Here is a 21,052-nt window from a genome sequence, read left to right on the forward strand (position 1 = left end):
CTAGTGTCATGTCTGGTCACAGAACACCGACAGTTTTTCTTTTGGCAGATGGAAGAGGTGGAGTTTCGAAACTGGACTGAGAAAATCCAAGCAAGGCTGCTTTCGTCATCATTAGACACACCTCAACAGCTGCAATCTGTTTTTGAGTCTCTGATAGCTAAAAAGCAAGGACTCTGTGAGATGCTACAAGCCTGGAATAATAGGTAAGAGGACACATGTTGGAATCATGAGTGGCACTGATACTGTGTTGGTTACAGAAGGGAAGAGGTGCTTTTGTACTTTCTCTCCCTGTAGTGCAGTTGCTGTGTAGAGTATGTTATGACAGCTTGTGCTGAATGTCCTCTACTGGCTAAAACTACAGAGCTGGTTGATTGGAACAGAAAATCATTTGAGGCCAGATAATAAAAGTATTGTGTTGTAGAGCATAACTTGCATCTGAGAGGAGGAAGTGTCATTTGAATAAAGGTGGAAGAGAGGGGAAGAGGGGAGCATGAGAAAGCAATTAATTGAGTGAAATTATCTCAGAGGTGAAGAAAATGTTCTGGTTTTGGCCATTTGAAACATAGCTTTGGCACATGTTAGCAACCATCTGAGTTTGCAGTAAAGACTTGTGAAGGCATGCTTGGCTGTATTCTAATATGGAGAAACTTCGTAACTTGTGCCTTTCACAGCTAATACCTGTAACCTATCTTTTGATTAATTTTTCATTGGTTTTTTTGGTGGGTTTTTTTGTTTTGTTTTTTTAAGATTGCAGGATCTTTTCCAACAAGAGAAAGGGAGAAAACGTCCATCAGTACCACCCAGTCCTGGGAGACTGAGGCAAGGTGAAGAAAGCAAGGTACGAGTAGCAGGCTAGAAGCTACTTAAACATTTTTTTTTTTTTCTGGGGCAACACAATAGTCTTAAGACTGGCTTCAGTTCACTTAGTAAACTTGTTTTACTGCATCATGTAGTTTTCAGCTGTAAAAGCTTGAATTGCATGTTAGTATATGTATCTTTTCCTAAAGATATGAACCAAGAGCCACATTACACAGAAGTCGACTAAGTATGAATAGGATCTGATGATTTTCTGTGGTGTTTGTGTAGTGTTAATCTGAATACTGATAGCGGAGAGCCGCACTCATTGTCAGGCGTATGCCTAGATAGGAAGGAGGTCACCTCGTTAGACCCTAGGTTGTTGCCCGTCAGGTTTATCCCTTGTGAAAAAGAAAAGGCAAAAATTATCAGGAGAGGCAGAGCAAAGAACACAGGAAGGACTGATAATGAATTTGCAGGTTCATCTCTGTTCTGTGGTGTGTCCTGTGGAACTGGCTGAGGGGATGTATAAATGATTTTGGACTGCTGCCTCAAGAGTTCTGTCGAAGGGTACAGTTGCCAGCATGCTGAACAACCACCCTTTGGGGAGCTGGTACTCTGAGAAAATGTCCAGACTGCAAGGCAGTACAATATAAGCATCATACAGAGAGGCTGAACTCCCAATAGTTCTAACATTAGCAAGGTGCACTAAGAAACCCCATGAGACCATGGATTTGCTCTGCTGCATGTGTAGCTGTCCTTTCCACTTAACACATATTTGTTAGAGCCTCAAATGCACTTAACCTTGATCTAGCAGCAAGTAGGTTTATATAGAGGAAGAGTGTAGTCTTTAAAGCAGGATACAGAGATGATAGCGGTCATAAGCATCTTGTGAAGCTGGGTTGCTGTTGCCTTGTCTTTTTCGTGTGGTGGCAGATACAGTGACAGTGCAGTGGGTGGGAGTGCTCTGTTGTGGTACATCTGCTTTTGCAAGTGTTCCACAGAGGAAGAGATATGAAGAGCTATAAAGAGCTTGGTGTCAACATTGGTATTTTATTATTCTGCCTAGATCAGTAGCATGGATGCCTCTCCGCGCAATGCTTCTCCAGCACTGCAAAATGGAGAGAAAGGTCTGTTGTTTGTTTATTTATTTATTTTTCTTAAGCTAGCAAAAGAAGCTTGCTGTAACTCTTTCCCTGACATAACATGGGAGCCTTTGTCAAATGTGATAATTTAGAGAAACAGTGAATCCCCATTGTGTCAGATGTGAATAAGCCAATTTCTAGTTTACTGTTATAAAAAACAAAGACTGCTTCTAATATGAAGCTGAATTACTAACGATACTAAATTGGCCAGCAAAGGTTTTTCTTTGAACTTGGGTTTAAAAACTTTCAGAGGCTTTCTAAATAACTGAATAAGTACATGGAATTTGGGAAATGCCTCTCGCCTTTTCTGTGAATTGGTTATGGGTGCTGAGACCTCTTACCTGTGAGGCATATTGAGAGTTTGTGGGAACTGAAGGTAGTGGGTATAAGTGTATGCATCTTCTGGAGGTTATGTACTACACTGATCAGCTTGCCCATTCCTTTGCTCTGGGTGGCCTTACCTGCTTTCTAAATAAGAACTTCTTCAAAGTAGACACTGGTGGTAGTTTGGCCTGGGAGCAAGCAATATCACTTCTGACAGCCACGTAAAATGCTTTCTTCTGTCCTTAACTGTTCTTGTACTCTCAGAGGATCGTTTCCTGACTACTTTATCAAGTCAGACCTCCACAGGCTCCACCCATCTTCAGCTGCCTACGCCTCCAGAGGTTGTATCGGAGCATATGACTGGTGCCAACACACTGTCTGAACAGGATACAACAAGCAGCTCAGAAGGTATAGTTCAGTTGTGGTCTTGTATTCTTTCTCTTGCTTCTCTGTGGCAAGCGTATGAGATCCGTTTAGGAAACAGCAAATCTGGTAACTCTGTGGTCTGCAACTTTCCTTCTGAATTTACAGCTTGAAGTTTGATATTGTGATGCAGACTTAACTTATCTCTGTTCCAGATGTGTTTGATGGACACTCACTGGGATCTACAGACAGCCAAGTGAAGGAGAAGTCTACTATGAAAGCTATTTTGGCTAACTTTTTGCCTGGAAACAACTATAACCCCATTCCATTTCCTTTGTAAGTACTGCATAATATATATGATGTACATAATTAGCAGCCTGGTCAAATTGCAGACAGAGCTATGCATGCTTCGTATGCTTAGTATATAATTTGTCATCACTTGGGTTTGCCTCTGAATACGCTATAGAACTTCCTCAAGGCAAGAAGTTTTCTGTGTCCCTTCTAGGTGTTTGTAGGTTACCCGCTTTTCTTATTAATGATCCACCCTTGTGCGTATACGTTATCAGTTTCTCCTCCTAGCAGGCATCCCTCCTTCTTGTGGGAGGGGAAGGGGTGGGGGAAAGGGGGAAAAAAGTGCCTTCTAACTTCATTGCTGCAGGGAGGGAGCAGAAATGTCCTTCTTCAGCAAAGACTTACTAAAGCTACATGCCTGCCTCTTGTTTTTGCTTCCAGACTTCTTCCAAGGGTTGGACTCAAATTGGCATTGTCTGGGTGTAGGTCAGGTTCAATGGCTACTGCATGTGCCCTCAGGTCCCCCTCTCATGTGAAAATGGGCAGGCTGGAAAGTTTTTCAGCTACTTGGTCTGCATGCTTTGTAGTGTTTCTCGTTTGACATGAGCCTAACATTTGGCAGCCTGAGTTTAACTTCTGAATCCTGCCCCCAGGGTAGCAGTGGAGGCCATGGGCTAATGAGGTAAAAGTTAAATGACTGGACCCTACAGATAAGTAAAAGAAAATATTACAGAAACCCAGGAGGCTTTGGGGAAATTTCTAACTGCCTGTTCAGAGAAGAGTCCAGGTTTGTCCCCTAACTTCACTCTGCAGGCTATGCTGCAGGACAGTCAAAACAAACTCAGGCAGGTTTTGGTGCCATTAGAAACAGTGGCTGCTAAACAGAAATAGACTCTTACTCTAACTTGGAGCTGGTCTTCTAAGCAGCTTGCTTGAAGTGCTGGTTGCCCTAACACATTACCATTTAGATTTAACCACGTAGCTATGAATGTGTCTATTGGGAGAAGCTTATCTAGGGAGCTTTGGTTCCATGCTGAGACTTGCAGCTTGTGTCTGGGAGTGCAGTGATGAGATCTGGGTTTCGACCAAAACTTAACCTTTTCTTTCCACAAACTTTTACAATCTACTAATAGTGTCCCTATGTCATTTTCATTTAGTGACCCGGATAAGCACTACCTAATGTATGAGCACGAACGTGTACCTATCGCAGTCTGCGAGAAAGAACCAAGCTCCATCATAGCTTTTGCTCTCAGGTACTGGTGTGATTTTGCTGTTCATCTGACATGTACTTCTGCAGCTTTCCTGTATAAGGAATATTTAAATCCTAAAGGTAGAGAACAAGCATGAAGGAATTTCTTCACTCAGCTGTGTTGAGAGTTTCTGCCAGAGCTGAAGTTCTCTCTTTTTACTACTGAGATATGGAAAGTAGGTTTTCCAACTTGCAACTGGATTTTGGGCTTTTCTTGCTGAACTTTAGTCCACAAAAATGAATTAGTTGTGTAGTGTTCCCTGTAATGTCATATTGTTAGAGAAAGAAGCGCAACTAAATGTTGCTCAGCTCTCCAGCCTGGAGGAGGTGCAGCTGAGCTGGAGAACAACAGTTAGGTATTCATACTGTAGTCTGTCCCTTGCCTACCTTCGATCATAGCGGCTCTTGCTGCTACTCAGCATTCCAAACCAGCTGCTTCAGTAAATCTTGGGGTTTGCGTGTCACAAGGCAGCAGACTTCTAAAGAAGTGCATCTTAAATTGTGGGAGAGGGAGAAACAAGAGGGGATTTTTTCCTGCAGTATGATCTAGATGAGCTTCTGTTCTAAGGGAACTGACTTCTAATTGTAAGAAAAAATGGAGAGGTTTTTCTACTGTGGGTTTTTATTTCCTGTGGTTGTCTCTGAACTGAATCTTTGGGTTGGTGTTACAGACTCCCAGAGAACAGCTGACTCTCTTCTTTTTTTTTTTTCTTAATTTTCATTTCCCCTTCAGTTGCAAGGAGTACAGAAATGCCCTGGATGACTTGTCCAAAGCATCTCTGAAGAACAGTTCTGAAGAAGGACTACAGCCGAACAGGTTTACATGCAGGAACTACAGTATATAGAGCAAAGGCACAGTGATTGTAGTGAATAAGCCAAAACTAGGATGGGGAAGGACCCTCAAAATATGTCTCTGTTAGGATCTCTGCTTTCTGATGGAATCTGACACATTCCATGTAACCAACACATACTTTTGCAGTATCTGAGTTTCCATTTCATGTCAGGGATTGTGCTGGCTCCATCACTTGATCCTTTGGCTGTGTGCATGGTAGGGATTACTGGGCCTGCTTGCATTTCCTGTAGTGATGGATGGAACTGTTGTTATGGAGCCCTGAGAGGTTTTTCTCAGGGAGGTGGAGGACGACAGCTTTGGAGAGTCCCACACCATTACAACTTTAAACTGTATCCTCTTCCCTTAGCAGTACTTAGTGTTAGGCATGGAGGAGAAATAAATGTACAGGAGTAAAGCAATAGTGTCTCGGGTGGCAGTATTTATTTGTTGGGCTTATGACTTCTTTTTTTTCTTTCTCCTTTCAGCGTGTCAGACAGCAAACCAAAGAGTAGTAGCCCTGTCCGCCTGCCTGAGGCTAACATGGGTCCTTCAAATCGCAATGCAGAACCAGAACAGCGTAAGACCATTTTGCCAAAACCATGTCAGTGATGCTAATCTCAGCTCAGACTTGAGTCCACTTAACCTGGGTTCTAGCTCTTATGAAAGTTAAGTTAGAACAAAGAAAGTGCATTCCGAGTTGAAATTGTGACTAGTCTGAGAGTTGACTCGAAGTAGAACATGGGTGGGTGTGTGTGTTTGTTTTTTTTTTTTTAAGTCTGTGCCCATGATGGCTTTCTCTGATTCGTATGAGATCAGACTATCATTCCCTGATATAATATGTTATGACGTAGTGGACCTTGGGTTGTTCTTGAGTCTAGCCTGTTCAGTGGAGTATGATGCCCGTAATGTGTTCTGACCTCTTTTGGCACTGCCTTCTTTAAAAAGATGGCAATTAAAATATTTTTAAATGGAGGAGTGACGTTCTTACTATGTTAAAGATGCTCACGCTTGGTCTGTGTTTTCAAATGACTTGGCATTCCAGAATGCTACTCAGAACACTAAATCAGCTAACCTGATGGACCTTGGTTGCCTGAAGAATAGCAAATGAGTTACAGTTGAATGACATCATTCCTCCAGTTAGAATAATGAATGGAGAATGCTCGTATGAGTCATGCTTTTATTAAACTGCATGTGGAAATGCCAAGGCCAACTTCTTTATTCCTTTTCACTGTAGCAAAGAAACCATCTGGTGTTTTGTCTTTCTTCCGTGGCACGGGAGGGAAGAGCCCGGACCTGTCTTCCCAGAAGAAAGAGACCTTACGTGGTGCTGACAGTGCCTACTACCAGGTTGGACAGATGGGCAAAGAGGGAGCAGAAAACCAAGGAGCAGAGCCTCAAGGTACAAGACTGTTGAGTCCATGTCCTGGTTTCAGCTGGGATAGAGTTAATTTTCTTCCTAGTAGCTGGTATAGGGCTGTGTTTTGGATTTAGTAGGAGAATAATGTTGATAACACACCCATGTTATGGCTGTTGCTAGGTAGTGCTTACACTAGTCAAGGACTTTTCAGCTTCTCATGCCCTGCCAGCGAAAAGTTAGGAGGGGGCACAGCCAGGACAACTGACCCAAGTGGCCCATACCATATGACATGATGCTCAGTATATAAACTGGGAGGAGTTGGCTGCGGGAGGGGTGACCGCTGCTTGGGAACTGGCTGGGCATTGGTCAGTGCATTATTATTATTATTATTATTTTCCCTTCCTTTTCTGTCCTATTGAACTGTCTTTATCACAACCCACAAATTTTACTTCCCCCCCAATTCTCTCCCCCATCCCACTGGGGAGGGTGGGGAGTGAGTGGAGTGAGCGAATGGCTGTGTGGTGTTCAGCTGCTTGACAGGTTAAACTATAACAGTCCATCTTCTGTCTTGGACTGTTACTTCTCCCAAACCTCATCCATATTTGTAAGGCCCAGAATTGCACTCCTGCTCATACTTTTTCAACAGTCCAAGATTACTCAACATGCATTGAAAAGGAATGATTTGAGCATTAAATGTAGGTTTCTCCTAAAGACATTGCTTTGCTTTATGAGAAGGGAAATAGGGTCTTTCAAACCCCGGTAACTATAGGGACATTGAGTAGTCTGGGCTTGAATGCCTTTGGATTGAGTTGACTTTAGTTAAGCAGCCCAGTCTCTCTTCCTCGCTTCCTGTTTAACTTTCATTGTTTCAGCTCGTGGAAAATGAATGAAGAGAAAACAAAGAGAAAGCTTGTACTTGTGTCCCATGAACAGCAGTGCTCTTCTAGCATACATATTATATCATACAATTATAGCTGTATCTCTAATTCCCTGTGTTTAGTTCCATCTGTATTCTTGGAAAAAAAGAAAATATTTTTCTTGTAATGTGAGTTTACAAGTAGTATCTTACATGGCTTTCTCAGTAATAATAATGAACAACCCTGACTGAATCATCCCTTTATGCCTTCAGATGACGTAGATGGAGGAGATGGACAGAAGAAACAGCTGGTAAATCCCCATGTGGAACTCCGTGAGTAGTTGTAAATAATAACTTTAAGTCTTAGCTGACAAACTCCTTTCTTCATGCAAATGTAATGGAAATCTTGAAGTTAATTATTTTTTCTTTGTATTGGGCAGGAAGGAAAAACAAATCAAGAACAGAGCAGTGCAATTTTTACTTACTGTAATCAATCTCTCTGTTGCAAAAATACAGCATAAAACTTTTTTGGTTTTAATTGATCTTTCGTCGGGACACTTTCCCATGGCATATGCTGTGAGCTAACCTAAAGGGGGTTGACTTTCCTGTAAGTTTTCCATTTAAATCCTTTGTTTAGGATTTAAACTTTGGAAGTTTAAACTTCCAAAGTACAATAGGTGTGAGAGAGGGATGTTTAGTACAATAATATTCTTCTAGACATCAGTAAAATCTCTTAAGTGTCGTGTCAGGTCGTCAGTGAGTATTGCATGCTGTTATTGAGGAAGACCTTTTTTTGCAGAGTTTTCAGATGCGAATGCCAAGTTCTACTGCCGGATTTATTATGCTGGCGAGTTTCACAAGATGCGTGAAGTGATACTGGGGAGCAGTGAAGAGGACTTCATCCAATCCCTCTCTCACTCTATGCCCTGGCAGGCACGAGGTGGCAAATCTGGGGCTGCGTTCTATGTGACTGAGGGTAAATGCAGCTTCTTCCTACTTCGTAATTAGAGAGTATTATTTGGGGATGGTGGTGGTTAGTGTGTCGTTTAATCCCTGATCACCTCTAGCCAGAGGGTTGCTGACTGTGAAGTGGCCACTCAGAATGGAAAGTTAAGTGGATTGTTCTGGGGTCTTCAGTATCAGATTATTTGTCTCTTTATATGTGCAGGAGAACAAAATGTAGTTCTGTTTTTCCGTAGTAGCAGCTAGGGAGGCCAGTTGAGCAGAAGCCTCTCTTAGGGAGGCTTCAGAAAACAAAAACTTGAGTATAATTCAAGGAAAACTGGTTATTAAAGACGCTGTTTCTTATTATCCCACGTGCTATAGTTGATTTATAGGAGGTTTTTTTTAACTGTTGCTGATTCTAGGCCCCTACTTAAAACAAGTCTTGAATGGAAGGGTCTGTAGGCTGTTTCTGTTGTCTGTATAAGGAACCCATATAGCTGAGGTAAATCTAACTAAGGCACTCTCTTCTCCCTGATTTGCTAGAAGGCTGAAATCCAGAAAGGCTGAGATTCTGAAATTCGGAATATATGAAGTAAAAAAGTTTCTAGAAATGAGCTTCTGTAGCTAAGGATTTAAGAGAATTGTAGTTGTTCAATTTTTCAAACTACGTCAGCTGTGCGACAATCCTAAAGAACTTGCAAAAAATACATCACTTACTCTGTGTAACCCTGTTGCCTCTGTCTGATGTTAAAACAGATGATAGATTCATCTTGAAGCAGATGCCTCGTCTGGAAGTCCAGTCCTTCCTCGACTTTGCTCCACACTACTTCACTTACATCATTAATGCAGTTCAGCAGAAGGTATTTAAAAAAAAAAAAAGTGCCTTTTATTTTACGCAGTGTTCTATGTTTTACAGACTAGTAACAGTTTCCATTAACCCCTTTCATTTAAGTAGAAGAACATGTTGGAGGGTATGAGTTGTACAAATAATGTGTTTTTAAGATGAAAAGTGGGACTTTTGCTAGAGCTTCTAAGCTGTAGCACACAGTCAGACAGAACAGTGGTGCCTCTAGTATTTGATTGCTGATTGCCTGTACACAGAGATCTTATCCCATGTCTTCTCTTCATCAGAAGCCCACAGCACTGGCCAAAATCCTTGGGGTATATCGAATTGGATACAAGAACTCTCAAAACAACACTGAAAAGAAGCTGGATCTGCTTGTCATGGAAAACCTTTTCTACGGCAGGAAAATGGCTCAGGTAAGAACCAAGTGTTCTGTTCCCTTGCAGTGCAGTTTTGACTGGGACCAAGAGCAGGGTTACCAGTAGCCGTCTAGGTAACTTTTAACTTTGCATGTGCTGTCTATATCTGGCACTGCTCAAAGACGACAGTTCGTGCTTGTTTCCTTGTTATGTGATCCTTGGTAACTTGATGCCTATATCAGCTAGTTCAGATAGCTGTAGTGCAGGCTTCAGTTTTTAGAAGTCTTATTTGTCCCTGCATCACTGGTGTCTGAGAGAAAGCATTGCCAACCTAATTAGGAAAATGTGAAACCTTTTCGCAAAGCTTTTAGAAGAACTAACTGGGATTACAGACTAATCTGTTTAGGAGAGCCTCACTGACGGAGTTGAGGGGAAACTAATAATGTTTTGAACCCGCTGTTCTCTCTCTGTACCACTTCATGTGTGGGACAAGATTTTGAGTTCAGTCTTGCTCTTAGTAAAGGAAAAGCAACCTTTATGAGGCAGTAGAATGAAGGCCTTAAAATGACTGGGGGAGAATTCTCTTCAAATACAGAGTTGATGCTGAAAGGAAGTTCAAACAAATGTTGCTTCTAAAACTAATAGTATCAATTCTTTCCACCTTCCCTCCCAGTGCCTGACCTCAAACAGGGGATGTTTGTGGGAGGAAGTGAACTGAGGGAATTCTAGATAGATGTAAAGGATGTTGTTCTGGGTTTTCTTTTCGTTTGTCTGGTTTTTTTTAAATCATGAGGGTGGTCAGGCACTGGAACAGAGACCCAAAGAGACTGTGGACTCTATCCCTGAGGTTAGTCAAACCTTGACTGGGCAGGGCTCGAACAACCTTCTCTAACAGGACCTGCTTCAAGCAGGGCGTTGGACTGGAGACCTCCAGAGATCCTTTCCAACCTAATGAAGGTCTGTTTCTTGCCTTGCCAACAGATGTTAAATGGTGCTTCATGCAAAACCCGCCTCCCTCTTCAGTGGCTTTCCTTAGTCAGCATTTGAGTCTGTAGAAGCTGGCTGACAAACTGAGTTTACCCGTACAATATAAAAATAGGGACACCCTTTTTCCCTTAAATTAGGCTAAATATTAATGAAATAACTTGCCTAAAATTCGCGAATTGAGGTGGCAGTGCTTTCATGTAGTCTTACATGCTACTCTCTGCTCACGAAACTTTAATTCTCATTAACTGTCTTCCTCCAGCGGAGAAGAAAAGACTTGCCCTGCCATGCTGCCTTCTCAAACACTGCAGTTAGGTATGTTGAAGTCTTCAACATTGCAGAACAATGGAACAAAGTAGTGCTGTTCTTCATTTGCAGGTTTTTGACCTGAAGGGCTCCCTCCGGAATAGAAATGTTAAAACAGACACAGGCAAGGAAAGCTGTGATGTAGTCCTTCTGGATGAGAACCTTCTGAAGATGGTCCGGGACAATCCTTTGTACATCCGTTCCCATTGCAAGGCTGTGCTGAGAGCTTCCATACACAGTGATTCCCAGTTCCTCTCCAGCCACCTTATCATTGACTATTCCCTGCTGGTGGGTCGTGATGACACCAACAATGAGCTGGTCGTTGGGATCATTGGTAGGTTGTCTTTTGTATTTTCTTGCTTTCAGCTGGTGAAACTGCTTTTTTCTGGTTTAGGTGTTTATAGTAATCTTAGAACTGTACCACCACCACAGAGATGTGTGTCAGGAAAGCTCGTCTTCTCCCTGATGGAACACCACCCTCACCTCTCATGGGTATTCAAAATGGAGGCAGGAAGTCTTCTCTCCAGCTCTTGTATGGGCTTGCGTTAGCATCTGCATTACTAAGAATATATGCAGGAGGCCTCACAGGTAGTGAACTCAAGTTGGTGTTTAACCTACACTTTGACTCCAGTTAAAGTAGGGGAAGTTATTTGTATGCTTTTATGTGTTTAGTCTTTAAAGCTAAGTTCAGTAACGTTTACATAGCCATTTAAATTTAAACTTGTGTGGAGGGGATCTAAGGAGAAACAGTATTGGTAGGGATGGAAGAGGGAAGTTAAACGTCATGGGTTCACTTGCGATCATGTAGTCTGACCTGGATAATATGAGTGGCAACCCAGTAATTACCTTGCCACATCCTCTGACTTGTGACTGGAAAGTAGAACCTCATCTTTAGACAGGCAAACTTGTATTGCGCAAAAGACTTGGAGATAAAGCCATTTTGCAGGATGTGGAGGTAATTCTTGGAAATGAGATGCTCTTGAAACCTAGCTTAGAAATGCTTCCAGATGACATCAAGTCAGGAGGTCTGGATTACTTTTTTCTGATAAAGCTTGAGAGCCATTCCATCAAGTCAGGAGGTCTGGATTACTCTTTTTCTGATAAAGCTTGAGAGCCATTCCAATAACACTAACCAGTTGAGATTTTAAGTCCCAGCTACAAAGAACTGCAAGTTGTTATTACTTTCTAGTTTTGTAGACTCTTGAATATTTGGTTAAATGGAATGAGACTCTGCTCCTTCTGTACATGTGGCTTTTTGCTGTCCATGGAAAGTCCTACCTGATTAAAGAGTGTATTTTATGATATTTAAAGCTAACAGTTTCTTCACAGTGAGAATAGCTGTTCATGATCTGAAGGAGCTTGTTTAACGCAAGTATCTTCAAGAAGAGAGAACATGCCTACTGTATCAGGCTATCACAATGTTCTCTAAATGATACCCTGAGAACTTACAAAGTACTCAAGCTAAATTTACGGCAGGGGCAGAACTAAAAACCATTAGCTTGGACTGAGTTTGAATCTGAGGTCAGAATCTCTACCTATTCTAGATCCTAATGTGATACCGGAAACAAGTTAGGTCTGTGTTGTGTGGGGCTCTGGGCCTTGGGGCATGAAGTGACAGTAGTTAGTGCATAAACTGATGATATCAGTTCCAAAGCACTCTAAGGGAGTACTCTTTTCAAAGAGTATTCAGATAAATGGATAAGATTGGCAGGTCTCGATGAGTTTTGTGTAAAGCATAGCTGAGGTGAAACATGTGGATACTTATGGTGGCCTTTTGTAAATCTAGAAACAGTAAATTCAAAATTGTATAATTACAGTTGTAGTCAAATGTTAGGAAATAATGATATCCAGTAATGAAAAACTTAACTTACTGCAGCTTCAGCTTTGCAGACCAGAATGTTCATGTGCTTGTAATGACTGAGCACACTTTCTCTGAAAGGGGCTTGGAAACAGTTCTGAAGTCTTCTCCTTGCAGCCCCCTCTTCCAGTCAGGGTCACTGGTGGTGTTTCCAGTCCTCCATATCATGAAGTGAAAAGTGCTTGCTTTCTGTTATCAAACCTGTAGGTGGCTGCGATGATGAGGAATACTACTGGCTTAAATGGATAGATGTACAAGTCTTGATGCTGCTAGCTGTTGCAGTAAAGTAGTGGGAGCTGTTATGGGAAAGTGGGGCTTCTTGATATGTTTCTGGGATGAGGATCAGCTAAGTGACTCTTGTAAATGAGCCCTTGAAACTCTAATATGGATAAAGACAGACATGCCTGGGCAGTCTGTTTTTGTAGAAGTAGGAAGAGTTGATTGTGATCTTGCTGGGCTTTTGAGATACCGTATTCGCCCTACCCAAGTATAATCAATACTCTAGGAAGTGAGGCAACTGGTAGGGGGAACACTGAAGTTCTTCTGGCTATGGAAGCCTACTGCTTCCTTGCTTTTTTGAAGGGAAATATATACATTTTAGAACAGTGTTACTTGGGTTATAGCAGATATGACATGTTTGTGTGTGGATTTTTTTTTTTTTATTGTACCAGACTATATTCGCACTTTCACCTGGGACAAAAAGCTTGAAATGGTGGTAAAGTCAACTGGCATCTTGGGAGGACAAGGTAAGTCCAGAATGAAAGCAAAACTTTTGATCGTGTTTCCTCGTTACCTGGAAGCTTCCAATAACTGTGCTAATAAGGCCACAACTTCCCCACCATGCAGATTTGCAACACTAGATTAAGTTGTCCAGAACAAGGGAAGGAATAAGAAGTTTCAGAAAAATTAATACATTGATCTGCCTCCATGAGTGACCCTTTAAAAACTGTAATTCCTGGGAATGGGGTAAAGGTCATCTACTTATCAGACTGTTCTTTTCTGTTACCAGACTATTTCGCACTTTCACCTGGGACAAAAAGCTTGAAATGGTGGTAAAGTCAACTGGCATCTTGGGAGGACAAGGTAAGTCCAGAATGAAAGCAAAACTTTTGATCGTGTTTCCTCGTTACCTGGAAGCTTCCAATAACTGTGCTAATAAGGCCACAACTTCCCCACCATGCAGATTTGCAACACTAGATTAAGTTGTCCAGAACAAGGGAAGGAATAAGAAGTTTCAGAAAAATTAATACATTGATCTGCCTCCATGAGTGACCCTTTAAAAACTGTAATTCCTGGGAATGGGGTAAAGGTCATCTACTTATCAGACTGTTCTTTTCTGTTTCTTAGTTACCAACTACTCACATACAAACTTAGTCATCCATACAGAGATACTAGTAAAAAACCTTGCTGCCTGGTTTCAGAAGATGTTTTCTGAGTCCAGAAAATCAGATATACTCTGAGCTGTTAGTGTGGAGGAATCCTTATCAAATGATTGACTACTGCCCGTATTTTGAAGAGCTGAGGAGTTCCCTTTGTGGAAGTGAGTATTCTCACATAGAATACACGTAGAATACAAAAGGTATTCTACCTTTTGTGCAGCATTGCCTAGTGTTGGCCACATGTTACTAGGAAAGCTGGAAAGAGAAGGGAAGGGGCACACTTGATGTACCACTGCTCAGGTGTCTGGAGAAGATAAGAGTATGTTCATAGAGTGAAATTCTTCATGGGAGAAATTTGCATCTCTGCTGGAAAACCTCAAGGACCTGTAAACAGGAGAAGGGAAAAAGAAACAAACTGATCAGGGCTGATTATAAAAAGCCTAGATGGTTCCTCCAACTTCAGGTATCTTAATTCAGTGTTAGGGGTCCAGACGTTGATCTGTCTTCTATCCCAAATGTTTAAAATAAAAATTAAAAAAAAAAAAGGCAGCTGATAATGCTTGTTGGTTCCAAGACCCTTCCATGTACAGTATGCCTTCATGATTATGCTGTCTGGTGTTGTAATCTCATGTGACATCTGTCTGTACTGCAGTATACTCTTTAGCCCATTTCTAACTGCTCTTGAATCTTATACATTAGGTAAGATGCCAACTGTGGTCTCTCCAGAACTGTACCGGACCAGGTTTTCAGCTGATAATGCTTGTTCGTTCCAAGACCCTTCCATGTACAGTATGCCTTCATGATTATGCTGTCTGGTGTTGTAATCTCATGTGACATCTGTCTGTACTGCAGTATACTCTTTAGCCCATTTCTAACTGCTCTTGAATCTTATACATTAGGTAAGATGCCAACTGTGGTCTCTCCAGAACTGTACCGGACCAGGTTTTGTGAAGCTATGGACAAGTATTTCCTGATGGTGCCAGACCATTGGACAGGACTGGGCCTGAATTGCTAAGCTAAAGCCCATATTGGGAAAGCACAAGAGGACAATGACATTACAGGCCACTCTCTTCCTGCGGTCTGTCCAGCAGTAAGCAAGGGGATTGCAGTTCCATGTCTACACTGACCATGTGCATCACGTTGTGAAGTGTGAAATCTGCTTGTTGCACTTTAATCCTTTCTTGGAGGCTGATAAGCGAACCAGCCTCACTAAGGATCTAAGCTGATGGTACCATTGAACAGCATTGATAAGAGACATTCCCTCTGTCAGTAGGGAAGGTGATGCTATCTCCATGTAAGAGCACTGAAACGGATACTATCCAGTTCATGATGGTGTAGAAGTACATGATCTCAGTCTTGCACTACCTAAGTGGTGTTGAATATGAGCAGCTCGTGTTTCTGTAGTGGATGTGTGGTACTGCAAATGTGAAATAACGCCCCCCTCTGTGTGTCTGGGTGGGTGAGAGAAGAATGAAGTTAATTCCTGACTTCTGCTATTGTTGCAGTGGTCTGTAGTTGACCTGTTTAGGATCCATGAATAACTTGTCCTGCTTATGCTCTGTAGCTTCAATTTTTCCTGGGTTCTGTAAACAGTTTTGGGTTTTGTGTGTTTTTTTTTTTAAAGGCAGCTCCACAGCTATAATGCCATATCACTACATCTTTTAAGTTATATTACTGCAGTACAACTCTGCTTTTATCTGTCATAATTTCATTTTAGCTGAATCCCATAAAAATGGGTTGTCAGTCATCAGCATACTGCAAAACCCAAAACATATCCCTTCAATCCTAAACAGTACTTTGATCTGAATGTTGCCCAAATCCCTGGAAACAGGTAACTAAAAAATACACCCTTTAATTTAACAAGACTTGATTAATTATAGTTATGAAGCTGATTAACCCTTTCCTTAGCAGAAGGCACTAAGTTGCTAGACAAAATGAAGCATACTGCTTTAGAGTGACAACTTTCTCCTTAATGAAACCATAATTCCTGGCAGATGACTTCAAATCCATTTCAGTTCCCCAGGACTTTCAAACAATGCATTTACCTCACGGTCAGACTTTGCCAGGAGAATGTTTTTCTCGCGTTCATGACATGCTGATGAGAACGAGCATCCAGTTCTCATCACACTGTGCAGTCCCAATGGAAAAACTGTCTCTTCAGCAGTATTAGATTTTTTTTTTTTTTTGCACCACTGAGATGAATGTAGTCGTCTATTTTTCTGTAAAAAGAAAAACCTGAACTAACAGGTATCTTGTATGATGGATAAGATGTGCAGAGATCTGTGAATCTCTGTTATAACAATAAGCACTTCTTTCCATTTTTATTATTTTTTTACCTGTTTTTGTAGGTGCTGAGTTTACTTTTTAGCTTCATTATAATATAGGCCAGTAAATAAGAGGGGTTTTTATGAGTCTGAGAGGCAATAATACTGTCCTTTTGACTTCTAGTCTCTGATGGAAGGACTTCAAACGAACATGGGAGTCTGGGACAGTATAGCTCTTTATGACCACTTGCTCATTCTGACTAGTTGCCTGGTAATGCCATCTTCGCTGTAACTATGGATTGAAATGTGCATTTTGTTCACTCCTCCTGTGTTCAGTATTGTCTTCTGCAGCAGATGGTGGTGGCTCTGTTCAGGAGTGACAGCTGGGCAGCACTGAGGAAGAAAAATGCCAGCAGTGAGAATTGAACTGTTGGCTCCAAAAACAACCAGTGCAGCTCAGGTCGGAACTGCCAGGAGGCAACAGTCATTTGTGTTGGAAGAAGTCTTCCCCGCCCCATTGCAAAGCCCTACTGGAGGATGAGCAAAGACGCTGACCTTGAAGCAGCAGAAATGAAAGTATTCTCACTTTCTCTGTACAATGTAATCATTGTTTCTGGGGGTGCTGTGTTGAAGGCTGCAGTGATGTGTGCTGTGGAAAGATGACGCAGTACTTCTTGCTTCCTCTGGCCCAGAATCCTCTTGGTCCAACACAGTGCATCAGGCATAGTTGACCACCTCTGGGACATGTCTTGCCTCCTGTGCTGAAATGTACTCCCAGGATGGCTAGCTGTATGTGGGGCCTTGTGTAATCAGGAACCAACCAGGCTATCAGCTTAATGCTACTCTCACTTATGTGGCTTCTACCTTCTGTCTTGGTCCATCGATGTGAAAGAGCATGCTATGCAGCCTGAATTTGTTCCAGTCTCAGTTAAAGTTTACATGTGTTCTTCCTCCTTCCCCTCCTGAAGTTTACAGGGAAAAAACTTGACTTGCCTGACCAGCTAAGGTGACCCAACAGCAGCTGGTTATGTTATCTTCCACCTTTGTCAGTATGTGGATTGGTTGGTGGAACATGAATATGGGCAGTGTAATGGCATCTGCGCACTAGGCTAATGTAGAGTTGTGATGTGCTAGCCCTGCCCTGTCACCAGTAACCCTTACTCAGTGATGTGTGACTACTCTATACAGCTTGTCTTCCAGAGTCCCAAGCAGCTGGCTCTAAAGCAACACGATCATCTGACTGTAGCTAATGTTCCCCTGTACATGACAGCATGAGGCCCTCAGCACTGTAAAGTGAGAGAACCTTTCACTGGCCAGCTGTTTTGCAGCCTGTGAATGCAGAGCCCAGACGTGTGAATTGTGACCTTCTTGGGCTGAAGGTAGAGCAGTTGGAGACATTTGCAGGAGTGATCTTGAGCTGGCATCAACAGTGAACTTTGGTCAGCATGTGGCTGATAGACTAGTCCTGACCAGACTGGAGTAAATAGCAAACTGCTAGTTATGGGTACCACAGCAGCTGCAGTATCAACTGGAATTGGGACATCTTTGGGTGCCATGTGACATAAAGCTGTAAGCATTTCTAGTTCAGATCCCAGCAGTTGAACAGATGTCCTCAAACATTCCCTTTTCAGAATAAGAATTGTCCTGGCATTTCACTTGCTACAAAGCTGACTTTCTCAAAAGGAGAGCAATAGTTCATGCAGAAGAGATCTTTGAGAGAGCTCCTTGTGGGGCTGTGTTATGTCCATGTCCCTGCAGCACACCTAAGGATGTCCTAGGGGAACCACCTAGTTATTACATGAGCCTTTTGATTAGAATTTTTTTATTTCTTTATAATACAGGTTTAGCATATATGTGTGTAAGCAAATCCCAGTTGCAAACATGAAGACTGCATTTCTTCAGAGCTACACTGGCTCTTTCTTCTGTTGTTTTGATCTGAGACCTTGTGACAAATGTCTAAATCTTGTCCCAGTCAGAAGTGATGACTTCCTTTTGAGTCATCGTGTAGACAGCAGAATGCCTTGTAGTGGCCCAGCGATGCATTCTGTCCCCCAAAAGCACATGAGGGACTCTTGCTGGTTAAGTAGCTCTGCTGGGCACAGGGGAGTTACCTGTGGAGTGGACTCTCCTCTGTGATAATGACCAAAACCAAATGAATCGCTCACTAGCAGGTGGTCAGACTAATCATTATTCAAAGCACTTAATGTACCATAATGTATGTATTTCTAATCTACCTTGGTTCAGCTTTATTTTATAAAATTGGTGTACTAAACTATTTGAGAATAACTGCCTTGACTATTTGGAGAATCAAAATGTAATGTATATAGATACAAATAAAGTGACTAAAATATACTTGAGTCTATTCCATGTGGTGGAGCAGTTAGGTCTCATGGCATCCCATTTTCCTGATCAGAGGCTAAGCCCTCTGCTTGCTCTGCAGCCACTGCTCTGTTGGAGGTTGCCAGCTTTGCGTGCAGTGTAAGCATGCCTGTCATGTCTCTATACCTTGTAGCTCATCTCTTCTAATGGAGTAGGACCTCTGGGCAGCTTTCGGGGCCAGCAGCAGTAGAATGTGCAAATAACCTTTCATGCACTTCTCCCACCTTCTCCCCAGCTGCTTTTCAACACACAGTGCAGTGTGAGACAGGGAGCCATTTTTTTCCAGCAGATGGTGGTGTTGCCGTGGCCCAATTCTTCCAAGACATAGAACACATTCCTCAGGAAAAATCTCCGGGTATTTCCATAGTCTTCTCTTAAGTGGACTAGATAAAGAAAAAATCCAAGGAGTCTGAAAATTAATGGCATATCTTGATTGCTTCATATTAACCTGATATATAGTAACCTCTCTTAAAGCTAAAAATGATGTGTGATTAGTTCTGGGAAGGGGACTTGTTGGTTCCTAGAATATAAAAGTCAAAATCTAAAACTTAAGGATTTTACCTTATTATGTGCCATCACCACTTTTGCCACGTGAGTTTGAGTTCTTTTATCTGCTGCAGTATGAAACTGCATCAGAAGCTGTCCCACCATGGGGGTGTGAGCAAGGCAAAAAGTGGGATATGCAATTCGGGGGCAGTGCTGCCTTATGCTGGTGTAAGGTTGAGTGGTGGGACTTGAGGGGCTTCTGGCACGAAGCTGAAAAGCACAAAGGCAGGATTATCAGAACAGCATTCCTCTAATACTTACAAGTGGGACTGCCAACACCTAGTAAAGGACAAGAGTGTGTGCTCTAAGAGAAACTTCTTTTGGTCAGTACTGAAGTAATCAGTATTAGAAAATGAAATGGTAATTGCATGTGTTTTCCATTGGTGTAACTGATGGTATGAGACATTGGTCAACTTCCCCGCTACCGCCTTGATTTAGACAATACTACTATTAAAAAAAAAAAAATTGGGATTCGCCGTCTCGGTCTATGCTGTAATGTCTCAATTTGAGTCCTGTGGTGTCCTAATGTGAAGATACACAAGCAACAAGGAGTACTTTAGTTGTCGTGTGGAGGTCTTAAGTCAGTGCAGATACAGAGTAACTTTGCACAGTAATTGGGAAAAGCCAGGCCATCCCCCATATCTCCCTGTTTTCAGGACAACAGAACTGGAAATCTGGCACACTAGAGATCAAGATCTAGCTGTGCTAGGCACTGATACTAGCCTAGTATTGCCACTAAGGTATTAAAGTAAGTAATAACAGGAATCCAGGGTCTCCGGCCTCCTGCTGTGGAGCCTTGGTTTGTTGTCAAATCTCTGTAAGGAACAAAAAGAACCAAAAAAACCCCAACATTTTTTGGTGAGAGGAGGCTTGTCTGCATCTTTAAACGTGCGCCTGGAGGCAGAGCCTGCTTCTCAAAAGATGAAGGATGACAGAAACAGGTAAGAAGAGTGGTTTGGGGGCTTCTTTGGTAATCCAGCAGGGTAGCAGAGTCAGAATGAGCCCCAACGTGTGCATCCTGTTACAATGCCTTGTTCTCCAGCCCCTGCTGCCTCTCATGGCATGAAAGTCCTACGCCAAGTGCTGCGTGTGGGGGCAGAAAGCCATGCTTCATTTGAATGATGAAAAACAGTGCTGAAATATCCCTGGGTATGAATTATTATCATCCTACATACTGAGTCTAAGCTTTGCAGAGCTCCAAGCAAGCTAGTTTCTTACACGCCATAAAGCCAGTGTTCTTGAGTGTTTCCAAAGGTACGAGGTTGTCATCCTACAAAACCACGCTCGTTCACACAGCTTGTGTCAGTTACAGAGGCTGTTTCTCAGTTTAACTGCCAGCCAACTCCTTATTCCCTCAGCGTTTTTTCCTTAGGTGAGATCCTTTCCTGCTGGTCTGTGTCATTTGTGGAGCTGCTTTCATTGCACCTCCTTTTCTGTGATTATAGGTAGCTTCTCTGTTGGAGGCCTTGCTTGTTGATCTCTGTAGGTAAACTTGTGTTACCAGAATTAGCTGTCATAAGGTCTCTGGTCCTAATCTGAAGGCTCTTTCTAAGCCCAGTCTGAAGGCTACCTAACTAGTCCTTAGTCCTTGCAGCTTTAGCAAGCTGTCTTCTGACTCTTTCCAGTTGTTTACAGCTATATTAAGTAAACAAGTTCTGGAAACGGGAGAAATGTGCTAGGTTTGTGGGAGCTGTGGTGTGAGGAGTCCTGAGGAGAAAGAACAGAGCTTCAGTAGTGAAAGGTCCATTGCAGTCAATACTCTTAGGATGACAGAACTGGCTGTACATGTAAATATGCAAGGCGAGTTGTAAAATCTTATTGCTGTTCTGAAGGAGAGATGTCTAGGCTTAGTAATTATAGCCTCACCTTTGAAGTGCTGAAGATGACTTGTGTGGGGAAAATAGCAAGCATGTAAAAAAGCAAGCATGTCAGTAGAAGAAGAATGCGAGAGAAGAGTATAAAAGCTGATTTATGCC

The 21,052-nt window shown here is 42.2% G+C and overlaps 1 protein-coding gene across 1 annotated transcript in view; it reads left to right on the forward strand.

Moving 5' to 3' along the window:
- The window catches only part of PIKFYVE (phosphoinositide kinase, FYVE-type zinc finger containing), a 68,651-nt gene extending 49,994 nt beyond the window's left edge, over positions 1-18,657 (forward strand). The window contains exons 26-41 of the mRNA XM_009289530.2: positions 49-203; positions 748-838; positions 1,865-1,925; positions 2,529-2,672; positions 2,843-2,963; positions 4,076-4,171; positions 4,901-4,984; positions 5,485-5,576; positions 6,234-6,398; positions 7,486-7,545; positions 8,012-8,188; positions 8,914-9,017; positions 9,289-9,417; positions 10,723-10,984; positions 13,180-13,254; positions 14,787-18,657. Coding sequence (XP_009287805.1) covers positions 49-203; positions 748-838; positions 1,865-1,925; positions 2,529-2,672; positions 2,843-2,963; positions 4,076-4,171; positions 4,901-4,984; positions 5,485-5,576; positions 6,234-6,398; positions 7,486-7,545; positions 8,012-8,188; positions 8,914-9,017; positions 9,289-9,417; positions 10,723-10,984; positions 13,180-13,254; positions 14,787-14,902 — 1,932 coding nt within the window. The 3' untranslated portion in view covers positions 14,903-18,657. The remainder of the gene's footprint in view (positions 1-48; positions 204-747; positions 839-1,864; positions 1,926-2,528; positions 2,673-2,842; positions 2,964-4,075; positions 4,172-4,900; positions 4,985-5,484; positions 5,577-6,233; positions 6,399-7,485; positions 7,546-8,011; positions 8,189-8,913; positions 9,018-9,288; positions 9,418-10,722; positions 10,985-13,179; positions 13,255-14,786) is intronic.
- Positions 18,658-21,052: the final 2,395 nt, after the last annotated feature.

Source organism: Aptenodytes forsteri, unplaced genomic scaffold, assembly GCF_000699145.1.
Source record: "Aptenodytes forsteri isolate BGI_AS27 unplaced genomic scaffold, ASM69914v1 Scaffold442, whole genome shotgun sequence".
In the NCBI taxonomy this organism is placed as follows: domain Eukaryota; kingdom Metazoa; phylum Chordata; class Aves; order Sphenisciformes; family Spheniscidae; genus Aptenodytes; species Aptenodytes forsteri.